This window comes from Cololabis saira, chromosome 18, assembly GCF_033807715.1.
Source record: "Cololabis saira isolate AMF1-May2022 chromosome 18, fColSai1.1, whole genome shotgun sequence".
In the NCBI taxonomy this organism is placed as follows: Eukaryota; Metazoa; Chordata; class Actinopteri; order Beloniformes; family Belonidae; genus Cololabis; species Cololabis saira.
Window position 1 is genome coordinate 26,719,406 of NC_084604.1, and position 17,367 is coordinate 26,736,772.

Here is a 17,367-nt window from a genome sequence, read left to right on the forward strand (position 1 = left end):
GTCTGGGTGGGAGAGTCTTGGGAGTCTTGTCTGCGTTGCAGACTGGCAGAATAATGACGAGATAAGCTGACGGCTCCCTCTTCTGCCGTGTGTCTGATGCTCTGTCATTTCATCCGCCTCTCAGTGTCCTCTGTGTGTCATTGTTTCTGCTCTTTGACTTCCCTCACTCTCAGCCACTCATCTACACCTGCCATCCCCCTCGCATCCGGTGGCGCACAACCCCATCAGGATGGAGGAGAAGCTGCGGAGGCCCTTCTTCTCCGCTTCTCTCAGTTCACCGTCACCTCGTAGTAACCCGACTCGAAGACGGCCAATCAAACACGACTCCTGGGTATGCTCCTCACTTACCTTTTTAAAATGCTGTTTTGTCTCACTGGGCTCCACTGGAGCGTTTGATGAACAATACAACTGCAGTCACCAACATGAATATGGGGCGTCGTACTGGTGCATTTCATTCTGAGATATCAAAACCTCACTGCAGACACTGACCTTTCTTTTGCTTTAGTCGTTTTAGCATCACTGTGAATCGATCTGAATTTTATTGGCATGATCAAGAGATCTGAGCTACCTCAAATGATCAGACTCACAAGTCACCCTGGCGTTCACTTACATATGTTCACCACTAGATGACACCACACACGCTAGAATGTCTTTCTGCAGACTGACCTTCTCTTAGTCGCATTATTTCTCCCTTTACTCTACAAAAAGGTGCAAGTTTTTACACTTGTTTTTTTTCATCATCTTTCTATACATCTCTTTTATCAGTGTAGTTGAACCTTCATGTTCATGAGGTTTGATCTCCATATATAAATATTGCAGTGCGGTAAAATTGAATTGCAGGATTTGATTTTTACAGAAGTAGCTCACAGATTTATGTGCCATTTGAGCCAAACAAGGTATGACAAACAGCTGACTGAGAGGAAATTCAAAGGAGATGGAGAGCCCAGAAGCAGCAGGATTTATAATCCGCAGCACTTTTCTTTGTATATTGATCAGCTTTGTTGTTTCCCAACAGGATGTGGAGGATGGACTCGATGACGCATTCTCAAGGTAACCTCTGCTTATGACTGCAGGTCTGTTGAAATCAGGGAGATATTAGGTTTTATGAAAGGAAAGGTTTTCCTTGGCCACAAGAGGTTTTCATGATTAAACCAGCAATAAAATATTTGTCAAATCATTCAGTAAATGACCCCTTTTTGAATTCAGACCAGCATATTTTTAAATGGTGACAGTCTCACTAGTTTCCTGTCTTTAAGGGTCTTTTATCAATGGTTACTGTAATTCAAGCACAGAATAACAGATTTAAATGACATACATACAACACCTTATCCTTCATAGTTGTGGCTGTTTCCTCTTCTTGGTCACATGCTCTGCTCCTCTCTAGTTCCTTCAGCTGTGGAAATGAAAAGACTTAGTCTTTTTTTTTACACCAGAAACGTGTGTACAAACGGCTCATGAACTCACTTGAGAAGTGATCCCTGTTCAAACTCGTTTTCTCTGCAAATCAGTGCAGTAAACCAGGATAAATGACTCTATTATTCCATTTCTGAGACTGTTCTCTCAGGGGGAGGAGAAGTGAAGACTTTTGTTTTAAAGATGTAGAGCAAGAACTCTTTATTTAAAAACATAAAAGTAGCACATTTGTATGCATTTTTGATTTGAGAAGAAAAAAAAAAGTTTTCTTCTGACTGAACACATCTGTTTCTGTAACTGGTCTGATTCATTAAACGTCAGCTACATTAAAGATGACAGTATTAGTCGCAAACAGCTTTCTGCTGTAATCTTTTTAATATGAATAAAATATGCGGATATTTCTGCCTTTAAGCCGTGTCCTAACTATTATTAAAGAGCTATTGCTGTGTTGAAGTCTGGATTTGACTGAAAAAAGTGGGACTGCTTTGATATTTGATTCTGGTAAATTTAAGAGAATCATTAAGAAAAGGCTGCTGTAAAAACATTTTCTACGTTTCTTTTTGCATTAATAACATGACAAGACTGTAGTTTTTGGTTTCAAAGCAGCTACTCACAGTGTTTAATTATTAAAATCATAATAAGTTGTTGAAATTGCTCCGATACCATTAATACAATGTCACTGTAATCTCATTTAACATCATACAAAGTGCAGAAGAGAGACTGTTCTTTTTGAATGCCTCCTATCCTGACGCGGCTGAAGAGGCACTGCAGCTGAATCATGAACCGTGTCTCACCACGCATCCATGCTTTATCTCTTTAGCAGGATTACAATGAAACGCTTTATTTTCTAAAGAAAGGATGACAGTCTACAAAATGCACTTTTTGTAGGTGCAAAATGCCTGCAGGGATACTACAAAGAGGGCCTCTCGTACTCAACATGAGACATGGCAGGTATGACAAATGGATGTTAATGCCCACATGGACTCCAGATCAATAAACCAGACCCTTTTTCTGCACCATTATAATACATAACTGCATTCAAAAACACTTGCAGCACTGCGTTAAGAACCGTACATTGTTTCAAAGCCTATATATCAAATACACAAACGTGATTTACTTTTACACTTACAGCATCATATTCAACTCAAATGGTCCCTCTGACACACTTCAAGCACACACTTTTCATTGTGAGTGTGTCCTGCAATGTTGTAATAGCCCTCTATAAATACACGAGAGCTACAGAGCAGGGGTGCGGGTGCCCATCACATTAAAGAGATGGCAACTCATTAAGCAGTGTCGCCTGTGGCTGATAGATGTGTTTACTGCGATGGACTTAACCGTCGGGTAAAATAGCTGGCTAGATTAAAAAGGCGGATTGGGGTCGGATAAGGAAGGCGTGAGGAGGCGCTGACCTCAAGTTTGGATAGTTGTCAAAAAGTGAAAGGTAAAACTTTAGACACCTTAAAGGTGACTTTCTGGCGGAGGCACCGAGGGACTTTGGAGTGTTAAAGCAAATGTCCTCTGCAGAGATCGGCTAGGATGTGATGCAGTGCTGTGGCTGTCCTGAAACACATCTATCCTGAAATGCTGAAGACTCTGAATAACACCATTTTTTCCATGGCTGACACACCTGTTTAATGATTTGTCAGTTTGCTGAAATAGTTGCAGGGGTACGTTGATCAAAGGGATGTTTTATTTTTAATCAGATAAACTCGCATTTGGCAGAAAAAGACAGAAAAAAACACACAAAGTTTTGCTCTAAGTACATGTTCATAGAAAGCAAATGTAGCAGTAGATGGCTTTATTGTCCCTGTGGGGCAGTTGGTTTATGCAGCACAATCACAATCGCAAGGCAAAAGATGACAACAGACAGCATCAGGAACATTCCTCCCACCCGTACAGGCACTATAAACACCGCAACCCGCCCATTGGCATACCTAAACTCACTCAATACCTTTATTACCTGTGGAATAAAAGAAAATGTGGTGTTTTCTCAGAAGAGGGCTGCAGAAACTACATCTAGATGGCACCAATTTAAGTGAAGATGTCAGTATGTGTGCATACTCACAGATAATGTTAATTGTCTTTTTCACCAGTCTGTCTTAGTAATTGCTTTTCATACTTGGTAGTGTGATCCCAGATAGCTTACTGGCAGTTGGAGCTGTCTTCTTCTGTGGCTCAGTGGCATTACCAAAGCAGCAAATTACACAGTTAGTGAAAACACTTTCAATAAAAACAGCGTAAAACATCTGAAGCATCGGTTTTTCACCGTAAAAACGAGCAGTTTCTTTAGAAAACACTTGCTTTGCCGTGTATTGGAATGGAAAATACCAGCGAATCAGTCATCTAGCACAAGATACTGTTGTTAGTGACAGCCTCAATAGCCACTTTACTAGATATGATAAGATATGAGATATAATCAAGATATACTCAAGATGGTTGTGACCCTCTCTATTCTTTATTAGTGTTTAAAATGAGCTTTGACTTAGTGCACCATTTTAGAAAGGATTTAAGAATGGGTGTTAAGACAATCCAAGAGGAGGTGTACAACACCCGAAAGTGTAAACTGACATTTTGGAAACAGAATAACTATGAAGAAATGCAAAATATGACTATAAATAAAAGCAAACTGTCTCAAAAGCATAAAACAGCTATGTGGTCAGTATGAAACATAAACTAACCACAGGCCCATAATGACCTAGAATTCCAAAGAAGATGTTAAACATACCTAAACAGATGCAAAATTAAAATAAAGAGACACCAACTGTCAGCAAGACTACTAACAAGACTCCTGAAAAGACAACCAAAATGAACTACATGTATGCACACTATGCACTATGCATTTTAGTATAAATTTCATGTATTTAATGTTTCTCCACTAAAGAAGTTAGAAAGGTTTACTTAAAAATGCTATAGTTTTATACAAAATCTTAAATGATCTAATTTAAAGCCAGATACTGCATGTGGTAACCAAGATTGATGTTAAGACAGCTGCCCCACATGTATTCGAGCAAAGACGTTTTTGCTAAAATTTGCTAAAATTTGCTAAAAACTGATGCTGACACCGAGTTTTTGCAAATGTGTTTAAAAAATCTTAAAGTGAATATCAATGTTTTATAGAAAAAAGAAACAGTATAGTTCTCAAGGAAATTGCAAAACTCTTTTTAAGAGTAAAGTGTAGCTTTCAAAGATCCCATATTAGGCTTTTCCTGACTTTCCTATGTTTAATATTGATTTAAACTGCAACATACCCATTGTTCAGTCAATCTTACTGTTGCTTTTTAGAGGTATTGATTGATTGGGCACTAAATAAAAGTTTTGTAAGAGCAAGCAAACAAGGAGGTTCTTTTAAATTAGTTTGTGCTCACAAAAGCTCAATTTCCATTTTAAGATTGGTCCTCTGCATCAGTTAACCCAGCCTACATATCTGTCCCTGCATGGGGTCACGATAACAAATAATAGTAGAGTGAGCGGGGAGCAGGGGAGGGGGAGTCTAAACTGGTTTCTCACCAGAGCGTACAGAGAAATAGAGGATTAACTGCTCAGTTTCAAAGACCCTGGGAGTTTCTGAGTCACGATCAAAGGAAAATAACTATACCGTGCCACTTACCCATGAATAGAGCTCCAAATTGCATAATGAGACCTGTTACAGTACATCGAAGCAGAAACTCTCCATGACTTGGCCTTTTTAGGTTTATTGATTTTCCACTTAAGTTTTAAGAATGGATTCCTTAAAATTGGCACTAGGATGAGTTTACCCGTGAGTTGTTATGAACAACTTTATTAACTTCCACTTGGCTGCTAGCTGCAGCACAGCCTATCAGAGTCACCAGTGTTGCTTTACAGCTTGGCAATCTCGGCTGCAACACCAAATTCAGTAAAATCATTTTCATTAACAGTGCTCGCACAGGTCAGGATTACTTTTAGAAAACGGTATAATTTATTCAAGTAAAGCCTCACTGCTTCTCAGCTACTGACTTCAGAATCACTTAAAATGGATTTCATTAAACAATTCAATGTGGATTAAAGTTTTTTTTTTTATAATGAATGTTGAAGTTATGTAGCTGCTGGTCAGCAGTGATGTACCTTTGTATTTATATCTCCAACATCCTCTATGCGACATGGGTTATTTTTGCATAATCTGGGTGTTACATGTATTAAAATGAACATGTGGTAGACCCGTGGAGGCACATCTGTTTCTACACAGGACACGGAGCTTTTCTCCTCTATATTGGCACATTTTCCAGTCAGTTACTTTTAGCAGTTTCTCATGTTGGCTTCCTCTGTCTTCTATCTGGCATGCAGCACCATGGAAGTAGAGGAGGCAGATGCTGGTAAGTGACGATGAGAATATCGTGAAATAACTGTACGTGTTTGGTGCTGCATGTTGCTCGAAATGTTATATTTAGAAAAAACAAACCTTCATATAGTGCCTGTTTTTTGGTCATCCACATTGCTAGTCACTAAGCACATCATCTAAGTCAGTGGTTCTTAAATGTGACTGGCTGAGATGCTTTCAGGCTGCTTCCAGGAGGGAAAGTGCTGGCATCTATGAATATGCAGTTAACCTCTTACAAGTGAATAAAGCATATATTTATTCATTTTAATCATTTCCTTGCTGGAAACATCTGGAATATGAGCAAAGTTTGCCAGATATTTGCAAATTTACGCAGTAGAAGTTTAATAAGGACAGATTTGTTTTAGCCTTTTTGATGATGATAATATTTTGGAAAACATTTAAGAAGTTCTAGAATTCTACAAAACTTAAAGGAGCATCATCACTGTGACATCACTGATGCTCCTGTGATGTTACACATGATCTATGGAAGCAGAGCTCATCACTCAATCACTTCCATCGCTTACAATCGAATCGGTGTGTTGTTAAACAGTGACAGACTCTGATAAAGAGAGGTATCTATTCAGATTAAATGTGATGGGTCATTTAAGATTTTATCATATCAGGGTTTATTTTCTCTAAAGGGCCCTCTACAGTTCTGTTGGAGTCTAGCACTGGTGTAAATACAGCATAAATGGTACATGTCACTACATTCACCAGCGGAATCCCAGTATAACTGGCAAAGAACACTAAAACCAAGGAGACGACAGGGACTATTGAGAGAGAAACATTTAAGTTAACACCAGCAGTGGTTGTTGAAATCCCAAATTGCAGTTCAGCAGATATAGTGCAGTCATGATCCTAATGCAGCAGACGTAATGCTGTCATGCTGCATTCAAAGTGCCAAGAGGACTGCACAAAACTTAAAAAAGCATCATATAATCCCTTGAGGCCCCTCACCCCATTTTAGCAAGCAGCAGAATGCTAGAAATAGGCGGAAAGAGCAGGACAGGAATCCATCTATCCACCGTACACGTCCAGTGTTCAGTTACCGCAAGTTAGCTGTTTCAGCTTAGCTGGCTTAGTTTATGCTAACCTATGGTGCTCATTAATATTATTTTACATTAACTATGATCAGATTTGGCCAAACATTTTCATTGCAAATGTTACTACCAAGACATCTGAAATGACCACTACCAGAGCTGAAAGGAGTCGCAGTCATCTGTGAGTAGGGTTGCCACCTTTCAGAAATAGAAATAAGGGACGCCCTGATTTCAGCAGCGCAGGAGCCAAAAGAAAAAGCCCCAAAACTTGTAAACTGCATAAAAATGTGTTTATTTTATATGAAAAAACAAAATGCTTTGATTTAAAGTTTAAAGTGCTTTAATAGCATTGAACTTGCATGACTGTAGAGACAGACAAGACGACCATACTAGCAACTGAAATAGCCTCCTATGCTATGTATGTCCACATCAGCCCAGATGTATAATATAGCTACAGGTGAAGAATATGGTGTAAAAGTTAATTTATTTCAATAATTCAACTAGAATATGGTGTAAAAGTTAATTTATTTCAATAATTCAACTAGAATATGGTGTAAAAGTTAATTTATTTCAATAATTCAACTAGAATATGGTGTAAAAGTTAATTTATTTCAATAATTCAACTAGAATATGGTGTAAAAGTTAATGAAAATACGGTACAAATCGCGTCTCGTATTAGTTCAATACGGGACGCAACATTTTTTTCTCAAATAAAGGACAATTCCGTATTTTACGGGACGGGTGGCAACCCTATCTGTGAGCCCAGTGGCTGCTCAACAGGAACAGCGAAGTGCTATGAGATGTGGAAGCGGATGGGCTGGAGACAGTCAAGGTGCTTCGTGCTGCTCTGCTGAGCTTTTTCTCACTATTCCTGGGGGCTGATAAAAAATTGGTTGCAGCGCAGCGTTACACATTTTAATTTAAGATAGTGATGCACCGAAATGAAAATTTGTGGCCGAAACCGAAACCGAAAATAATAATAAACACTTGGCCGAATACCGAACAATACCGAACATGGTTCTTCGCAGTTTTTCATTTATTTTGCCAATTTTTTCACCATTGCATAAATCAAATAAATTTGATTTAGGCATGCTTTTAAAAGAAAAAAATCTTTTACAAAATTACAAGGTAGAAAACATTTGTTGAACATAAAAAAAATTTTAATTTCCCAGCATTTCTTAAATATTCCAGCAGACATTATACCAGCAAAGAACAATAACTTAAAATAAATAAATTAGCAAAATACATTTTTTGGCCATCTTTGAGCTTACGTTAGGCTTAACTGACTGAACATTGTAACATAGGCCTTAAAACAATAAAAATTCATTAAAGCGCTCAGGGTTTTTTATCATTTCAAATGATAAATCAAACTTGTAGTGCTGAAAGACTTTGCAGATGTGCCCCCTCTAGATATTTGAGCAGAACATTCATTGCAAACAGCCATTCTTGTATTATTCTTTGCCACTCTAAAATACTTCCACACTGCTGACATGTTTGCACCACTTCACTCCACGCTCTTCGCTGTTTGATTTCCTCATCTAAACGCACCTGTAATAGATTGATTTATGTTGGTTTGGTTCCACCTGCTGGTGAATGTTAGGTAGAATTCTTATGTGGTTAGTTTTTGGTTGGCCAACTATTTATGTGGTGCGCAACAGTTACGGAGCGGCCAGTCTATTTATATTACAACGCTGTTATTAATTGTTCGGTTTTTTTCCCACTTATTCCACCGAACACCGAAAGTGGTTTTTTGCCATTTTCGGCCGAACAATTTCGGTTACCGAACAATCGGTGCATCACTAATTTAAGATTTGATGTAGATTGACATGCCTTTGGAGCCCCTATTGGTCATTTTAAGGAACTGCAACTAATCTTACTTCCACATTGAATTCAACCCAGAGGATAGTATGTAGCCCCTTGATGACGACTGTGACCACCCCCAGATTGCATCTCTAGAGTAAGAAAATAATCCACCCAAGCTTCAATCCTAGAGACTTTAAAGCATGGTACCCAGACAGTGAGGGGCTGCTCGGCAAAAACAGATACGTTGGGTTTCGGGTAGTGGAACAACCACAACTGTGAGATCACGACTATAGAGTTTTGTAGGATATAGTTGAAATAATAGCCTCATAATGGAATTATACGAACCAAGACTCGAGATGTTTCTGTTCTTTGCTTTAACAATGAAAATTTAGCACTTTGATTTAGCTGTATTTAGTCTTTATAAAGTGGCGATGTCCGTCTCTGACATCTCATAAATGAAGAACGTAACTAAACTCTCATTGCAGTTACAGTTGGCTTCCAGTTAGATTGTATTTGGCCAGCTGCACATTATAGCTGTACATTTTTCATCAGGAGTGGGAGTACAGTATGACTTTACTGGCTGTAGAGAGTAACAGCTCTTCTTACCGAAGAGGAAGTTGAAATTCTCCACTGGTCCTGCACTGATGGCCTCTCACATCCCCCTCTGTGCATTTGCCCTCCCACTTGTTCAGTGTCATTTCATTCAATTCCGCCTCCTGAATGTGCCCTAGCTACATTTCATCCCCTTTTTTGATCTCTTTTAACCTTTGCACATCCTGTGGTTCCAACCACTTTATGAATATTTCATGTCCCCTGACTTTTCCCTCTCCGTCTCCGCCAGACTGGCCGAGTCCCGCTCCGAACCCGTCCCTGACAATGCAGCTCTGAGCGTCCTGGAGGTCTCCTCACAGAATCTGCTGCCCGTCTGCATCAGCGAGCTGGAGTAACACAAACTGGCAACGGCTGCCCACCACACAGCATAACGGAAATTAGACGGAAAGCATACTGCAGTTTCCGAGACGGATAGAAAGCACACTTCACTTGATCAGACAGAATATCACATCCCGCGTGAACTCGATGAGGGAGACTGTGTCAGATATTCTGTGGAAACGCCAAAATGATCGTCACGATATGAAATGATTTTCCTGTGGCTGCCTCTTATAGGCAACACACACTGTGTAAACATCCATCTGCAGCTCTGCAACTTTCAGATGGAATATGTTTCTGACAGTGTACATACAGCACTGCGAGGCAAGCAGAAGTACAACCTCGTTACAGGAAGATGTTTAGAAACAGGCTGAATACTAAAGTCGGGGTTAGAATGCACGGACACTTGTAAGTCTTGATAAATAGTACACAAAGATGTAGTTGGCATCCCGGCCTGGAGATGTTTAAGCGCACATGTCTTTGAAAATGTGAAAGCTCTCTGATCTTGTTTGTTTGGCTCCCAGTTTCACTGAAAGAAGGTCAGTGTTTGACTCATCGTCAGACGCTGGTATCGTGCTGACTCAGTTACACAATACGTGTATCACCATGCTGATCAAACCATTTCTGTTTGAGAATGAAACATCGTGTTATGAAGGAATTAGAGACACAGGCACACGACCATACCCTTGTTGTATCTTTTTAACACAATATAAACATGTAAAACATGTTCTGGAACTGCAATTGCTGAGAATGAAGCAAATGTGTCTCGAGGAGGCATACATGTAACATCATAAAAATGGAGGGCAGTGCTAAAATACACATATTGAGCCAAAATGCTGTTGGCAGTCAGATTAGGCTATTTAAAGTGGTGCATTCACTGAACTAGAGCTTAGGGACCGGCAGCCATACACAACCTGGCATCTAAAGCGGCCATTCAGAAATCTGGCATCAGGCTTGCGCGACCCAAAAAGATGCAAATAATTTTGCAGAAGTAATGATATTCTGACTTTTTAGACGCTAGTCTGTTAAGCCCCTAAAACCCCTGCATCTTATGTTCTCCGCAATACAATACTCCTAATTTGCAGTTCAGGCTTTACGTCAGAGATTTGTCGTCTCAGTTTCTGAGCTGGCATGACCCCGGGGATGAAAACCGCTGTAATGCCAAATGAATTAAACGGCATGTGTAAAAGCGCCCCTGGCTTTTAAACTGAACTGCAAGTGTAACCTAACTGCGGTGGATGAATTTGTATTGAAAATGAACAATCCACTTCAGTCTTCATCAAATACAAGAGGACCCAGTTTGACATTTCTGTTACATCCAGTTTCAGCTGTTGTGTTTGATATGGCCTTTTTTGTCGTCTTCTCTCGTTCTTTCACTGTACATACAGGTGGTGTCACTGTTAAAGAACTGTGACAATGTTATGGTATGTTCTGGCCCCTTGAGTGAAAACACGCAGTCGTTGAAGCAATTTGCTTCTCTCGATTGTGTGCATATTGTATCATTGTAAATGACGTAGAAGCAGGGCTCCGTATGGGTGTTTTTAAAAGTATTTATCATTTATTGTTGAGATGTGAATGTGTAAATTCTTGTATATTTTGCATTACCGTAAACTAGACAACTTGTACAGATTTAAATGTGTGTGGATTGCTTGTCTTTTTTTCTTCTTTTTTTATTAACCCACATCCATCACATTATTACATTACTGAACACCTTCTGTTAAGTTGATAGTCACTTGTTAGATTGATCTTTTTTTTTTTTTTTGTAGAATGGTAAAAATCCAACATGTTTTCTCCAAAAGCTGTTTTTTTATATATTTTTTTTTTTTATCTCACTTGTCGAAGTGACTTTGCCCGAAATCTTATCACAAAATATGCAGTTTATTTTTATCCACCTCTCAGACAGCGTCCATTGTGGCCCGGTCTGAAGTGTTTGTTCTCTTTGCATTCATGCCATCCTGGACTGAGAATAATTGCGACGCTGGGAGGTAGCAAGGGCTCCGGGTTGTTGTCATGACACCCACTGCAGGATAATCGGATGACTTCTCGGGTTGCGCCACGGAGCTTAATTGCATTCTTTCTTTCCTGTCTGGCAAAAATATTGGCTTAATCATCTTTTGAAAGCAAGCTGTTATATATTTGGAATCAAAAATAGCTTGCAGCATTTCAGTTAATGATCTATTGACAATGAGGCCCAAGGACAGGGCAGTGCAGTGTCGAAATGCAATGTTGCATTTTGCACCTTTCCTTTCTGCTTTCACCTTTCTTCCCTCCACTGATTTCTTGTACAGATACCCAAGGATCCAGTGATTCAGTCTCATCCATGGATATTTCATGATTAGTTTTGATCAGGAGGTCTAAACGGGTTAAAAAATAACAAACAAATGTAATTGGTAGTCATTCTTATTAAGTGTGAAAGGGAAAACAAAAAAAACTAATTTAATTGAACTCTGCAGCCAAACCCTTCTGGATTGCTTTGCATTGAACTTTAATTTTAAACAAGTCTTATATAAATTATATTGTGCCACAGATCAATCTGACGAGCTCCTAGGAGTTCTGTTTCATTTAGCCAGTATATTTTATGCATCGATGCGGGCAGACTCCCAAGAAATGGGGAGAGGGTGCAGCTTTGGCACAGCTCCGAGTTTTCTGCGCGCGAGGCGATGGGAGACCGGCTCTGGTGGCATGTAACATGCTAAATTGAGTCCGGCCTTTGCTGAATACAGATCAGCCGGTGAAACGTTTAAAGGACGGAAGAATGACAGATTTTCAACAGGAGAGGCCGAAGACTTTCCAGCCAAGCTTTTGTCACCCGAAATAACCACTGAAGTTTACAGCATTGGTTTACTTTAACAAGGTGCTTCTGTTCTATCTATGCAAATAGTGGATTCCCAACAAAGGTGTGATATTATAATAGTAGTTTGTGTGTAAACCACAAGCAGTTGTTCTGATCTGTGTGAACACTTGTACAGAATTTGGAAACTGTTGCGGTTTACAACATATTTATGCATAATAAAGGACTTTGTACAAACATGACGTTGCTTAAATCTCATTTGTATTACTTGGCTGCTGAAAGCTAAAGGTAGGTTTTACTATCATTATGAGTCTTGTTTTTATCCCAGGCTACAGGAAAGGATGTTGCTATTTTAGGTTTTTGGAAACAGGCGGTATTTCATAATGCTGACATTTGTGTGAGGTTCTGAAGTCAGTGAAGGTTGTGTACCGAAAGAATAAAAGCCACACAATGGAACTATACCACTCCAGACCAAATGGGGGCATCATTTCATGACAAGGTTCATGTGTCGGTCCCAGTGTAAGCTAAAACATGTTAGCCTGCCATCTGCCTCCTTCCCCTGAAATGCCACTCCTCTAGATATTTGTAGCAGATGTAACCATAGACATATATACATAGACGCGTCATCGACCGCTTGGGCGCCAGAAATACGGCCGCCATCTTGGACCGTTCATCCTACCCATACAACAGCATGAGACAGAACAGTAGTGAACATGCCAGAGCACTGGGCCGCGTATTCCTGTATGAATCGGCGAACTATTGCGCCCAGGGATAAAAATAAATAAATAAATAAAATAAAAAATCTTAAAATAAGGCTACACCACATTGCCAAACTCACCTCTTGACCTGCAGAAATGGAGCATGAGAAACAAGCTCTGCAAAGCAGTCGTCTTTCAGGGCTTTTAGCATATATATACATACATAGATATACATAGATGTATATGTGTGTTATGGCATGCCGTTCAAGAAATTAATCTTTCTTTCAATTTATAATGTATATATAATATATACATATATTGTGCATCTTGCAAAATAGCCTACCTATCATACTCGCATGCCAGATTCTATTACTGTTTAGCCTACTAGGAATATTAAAATACGTCGAATCACGTGTCCGGTATCATGTCTAGATGTATGACGTTTGCAGAAAAAAAACCCTGTGAAAATCAGTTTTTTATTCTGCGACTTATGACTGATTAAATGCGCTGACACTTAATTGCAGCAGCCAGACAGATGACACTGAGTGGAGCGGGTGACCGCTCCAAGATGGCGGCCCCACGGCTCGTCAGCACCAATAGGCAGCAGCGGTCGATGAGGCGTCTATGTATATATGTCTGTGGATGTAATGCCTTCAATACACTGGAAGTGAAAGTGCTGCAGTCCGGCTGCGCTGCGGTTTTGGTCCGTCCTCAGCACGTCCTCAGGTCCCACCGGGAGGGGCTTCCGTGCAATGCCTGCTCAGCTGGATTTGCGTTATCACAAGTTTACCAGAACATTTTCAAAACCACTAGAGAACTCTTCTCATTAAAGATCTATTTCTCATAATTGCTTGTTCTTTCTGCTACAAACCTAACAAAGGTTCGCTGGAGTGAAACTTTTTGACTTTTAAAATGAGCCTCCCCTCGTATGTGGTTCCGAAAAACCCTCTGAATTGTTATGTTAACCCCTAAAAGCCGCATGTTATGTCGATGGATGAGTTGGAGCTGGCGTGGCGCTGGTGGGACCCAGGGGTAACGATCAAGTGCCAACGGGCGACTGCTGACCGGGGCTTGACTTGTATCGTCTATACAGACACTGCTCTCAACTCGCAAGTAGAATATGTGCTCAATCAGGGTTCGACACTGTTGTAAATGTTTTTGTCAACAGTGGATCTATATGGTTAAAATTGTTTTTTTTTTTATACTTAATATTTATTCGGTTTATTTATGTTAGTTTTAAGGGGTAATTCTTACATATATGACCTTTAGAATAACTAAAATAGCTGTCTACACAAGAATGTTAAATACCGACACACGAAATGCAGATGTTTTGTATATTTTGTGTTTTTCAGAAACATAAAATAGCAACCAACTGCTTGCTCTGTTGGACATCAGTTTGATATTCTAATACAGTAAAGACATTGAGCAGATCTGCAAATACTGGTCTGAATATGCAAGCGCTGATTGAGCAGACAAACACATCAACACAATATATCAGTGTTTGTTTTGTTGTTCGACCTCACCTGTGTACAACAGTTCAATTCAACCGTCAAATGCAATCCTGCCTACCATTTTTCTCTCAAATACTCTCCGGCTCGCCATGGTCGATCAGAGCAAGGGCACGTTTGGCCGGCTGACTGACAGTCAAATCAATAAGTGTATTCATTCAGCCCTCCGCTGAGTCGAGGATTAGATAAGACACAGTACCAGCATCTGGTGTTTCTATTTATGGGCTGCAATAAAAAATCCGCTTTGAGCAGTCACATATACCCAAATGTAAAAATTCACGTTATGTATGTTGAAGTAGCCTTTTTTCTCTTTTATATTATACCATCATACCACCGGAAAATGACTGGCGTAGCTTTCCTTGTGGGTTACATTACAGCATTTAGCTGCATGGGGCCATACAACTTCAGTATTAGATTGATCAAAACTATTTCTTTACAGAGTTGATGTAAGATAAGGCCCTGAGGTAGGACTTGATGGAAAGGTCATTCTCAGAGGGGAGATAAGGTCTGGTCCTCTGTACCTCCACATGAATCCAGATAAGTAGCACCGATGGATAGATGGACGATTGGACGGATCTTACATGTGTATCATATGTGGCAGGTAAAAACTCAGGTGTGTAAGTAATCTTTTGAGAAACTACAAGTAGCTGCAAATTAATGGTTGACGTCTTGCATTCTTTTCACAAATTGTTCTCAGTTCAGTCGTTCTATACAAGGAAGGGTTCATAAGAACTAGATGTGGATGATCTGAATAAATCTGAATTGAGATTTTTTAGCATGAATCTTTACTGCGTGTAAGGATGGCAGAAGTTACCTCGTGACTGCTTTTCCTCACGTTCGTTGAGGATAAATGGATGTTGTCTTGAAGAATTTATTTTCAAAAGCATTAACCCAAGCAGACCTTCCAAGTGTTTTATTTATAACAAACAAATAGCTTCAATACTGTTTAAACACATAATAGAATGAAGAATGATTGTTGTTATAAAAATGCATATTAAAAACATTTTAAATACTTGAGTGTAAGAAGCTTCCGAGGTTCTCTGAAGGGATTTTCCTTTTATTATTTGCCTCTTTCTATTTATTTTTGTAAACCAGCCCCATCAGCTTTGTTTGTGCATGTGTCTGAGCCATATGACTGATTGTTTAGTCAGATGTTTGTTTATAGCCATATGCAAATGTTTTCATTTTCTAAAGAGGCATCACTGGCAGGGGACCTGCAGATCTTGTTCTTGGGCTGTGTGTGCAGAGATGGGGGGGTGAAAAATCAGCTCGGATACGCATATGAGACGTGACTGTAGGATCGTTTGTGGTTTTATACAGTGTTATGGCAGAGATTCAAGACAGAAGCTCAACATGCACCAGGTAGTCACTTAATTCATCATATAAAATATGACAGTCTGCCAGCGTGAGGCATGGTGGTGAGTGAAAAGATTGATTTCTATGTCCAGAGTTTACTATCAGTTATATTAACAAATAATTAAGATTAAAGGGGAAAGAGATCCATTGACTGCAAGACTCTAAAGTGCTTGTCCCATCTCCAACAAGGCAGAATAAAAATTCTTGCGATATTCTTAGAGAATCACTTTCAGATCTGTTTTATTAGTTGCTCAGAAGTGTAAACTTTCATTTTTGTCCAAAAACAATGTGAATCGAAGCAGTTTGGACTGAGAAATGAACACGTGTCTGCACCAAAATGGGCGTTGCTGTCGGTACAGTGCCTGCATAACTCCACTTCATCGATAGTGTGGATCGAGTCCCAACAGACAAACCAAGGCAATGTTGGCACTGTATGTGCACCAGAACATGAAAAGAAAGGCCTGCACGGGCAACTCCACCCGGTCACGGCCATCTTTTCATAAGTTCAAACAGATTGATGACCAATTTTGCACAAATTAGTGTTGATAGATGCAAAAGGAGAATTCATGGTCTCTGCTAGTACGCAGATATTTCTGATAAAATGGGCACATTTAGAAGCATCTGTCTTGATAGTAGTTTATGTGGCATTTGGTAGTCAACCTGTAGCCTAGGGACTCATGACGAGGGGGCAGTGACCGGAGGGAGATCTGCTGAGCAAACTTTACACTCACAAAGTTAAAAGGTGCCTGGTGGGCCCTTTCCATGCTGGTAATGAAGTCATTTCACAGGTTTATTGTGCTTTAGCTCAATTACCGCAAGTGGTAATATTATCAGTTTCAAACACATGCTCGATTCTTACTAAAATTTGCTTTGGTTGACAGTTTTGATCCTGTACCAAAGTTTACACTCCTTACTATCTAATAACTCTGCAATGTTCCTTTAATTCATGTGCTGCTTCAACAACTGCAGCACTGGTGCTGCTTCCTCGGTGCTGTCGTATTGTATTCCTGCAATACAACAGTACAGCCTTTTGAGTTGATTCTAGGCTTTGTTTTGATCTGAGCAAACCGAGTCGGTAACAAAACCAGGTCTGTGTCGCTCCGCCTTCAGTTGCCCTCAGCTCCCTTTGCAGATCTCTGACAGATCTGAGCTCCCTGCACACAGACTCTCCACATGTCATTTCAGCAGCCAGCCAGGTGTGAGGAGCATTTTTGTGACTTGAAACACTTCAGGGAGTAAGAATAAATAATATTAAATAGCTTGATAGGTGATTGGAGCAGTGTCTAAGCAATCATTCATTGCTTAGTTTTTCTGTTACTGCTTTTTATAATCAGTCATCCAAACTAAGGCTGGGTCTAAATTTGGGTTGAATAAGAAAAAAATGAAAACAGAAAAAGTTTCCTTTCGTATTGTTTAATAATACAAAATACATATTGCATGTGCCAATTGGGAATTATTGTTTAACTTTACAGAAATGTGTCCTTTACAAATA

The 17,367-nt window shown here is 39.7% G+C and overlaps 1 protein-coding gene across 3 annotated transcripts in view; it reads left to right on the forward strand.

The window, feature by feature from the left end:
• si:dkey-71h2.2 (low density lipoprotein receptor adapter protein 1) overlaps window positions 1-17,367 on the forward strand; it is an 84,845-nt gene that overhangs the window by 48,449 nt on the left and 19,029 nt on the right. The window contains exons 7-10 of one of the 3 annotated variants that reach the window (XM_061747095.1): window positions 174-331; window positions 1,016-1,050; window positions 5,719-5,747; window positions 9,437-12,542. In XM_061747095.1, the coding sequence (XP_061603079.1) occupies window positions 174-331; window positions 1,016-1,050; window positions 5,719-5,747; window positions 9,437-9,483 (269 nt within the window). In that variant the 3' untranslated portion in view covers window positions 9,484-12,542. Of the gene's footprint in view, window positions 1-173; window positions 332-1,015; window positions 1,051-5,718; window positions 5,748-9,436; window positions 12,543-17,367 lie in introns of those variants that run through there. The other 2 variants (XM_061747094.1, XM_061747096.1) reach the window with 2 other exon arrangements.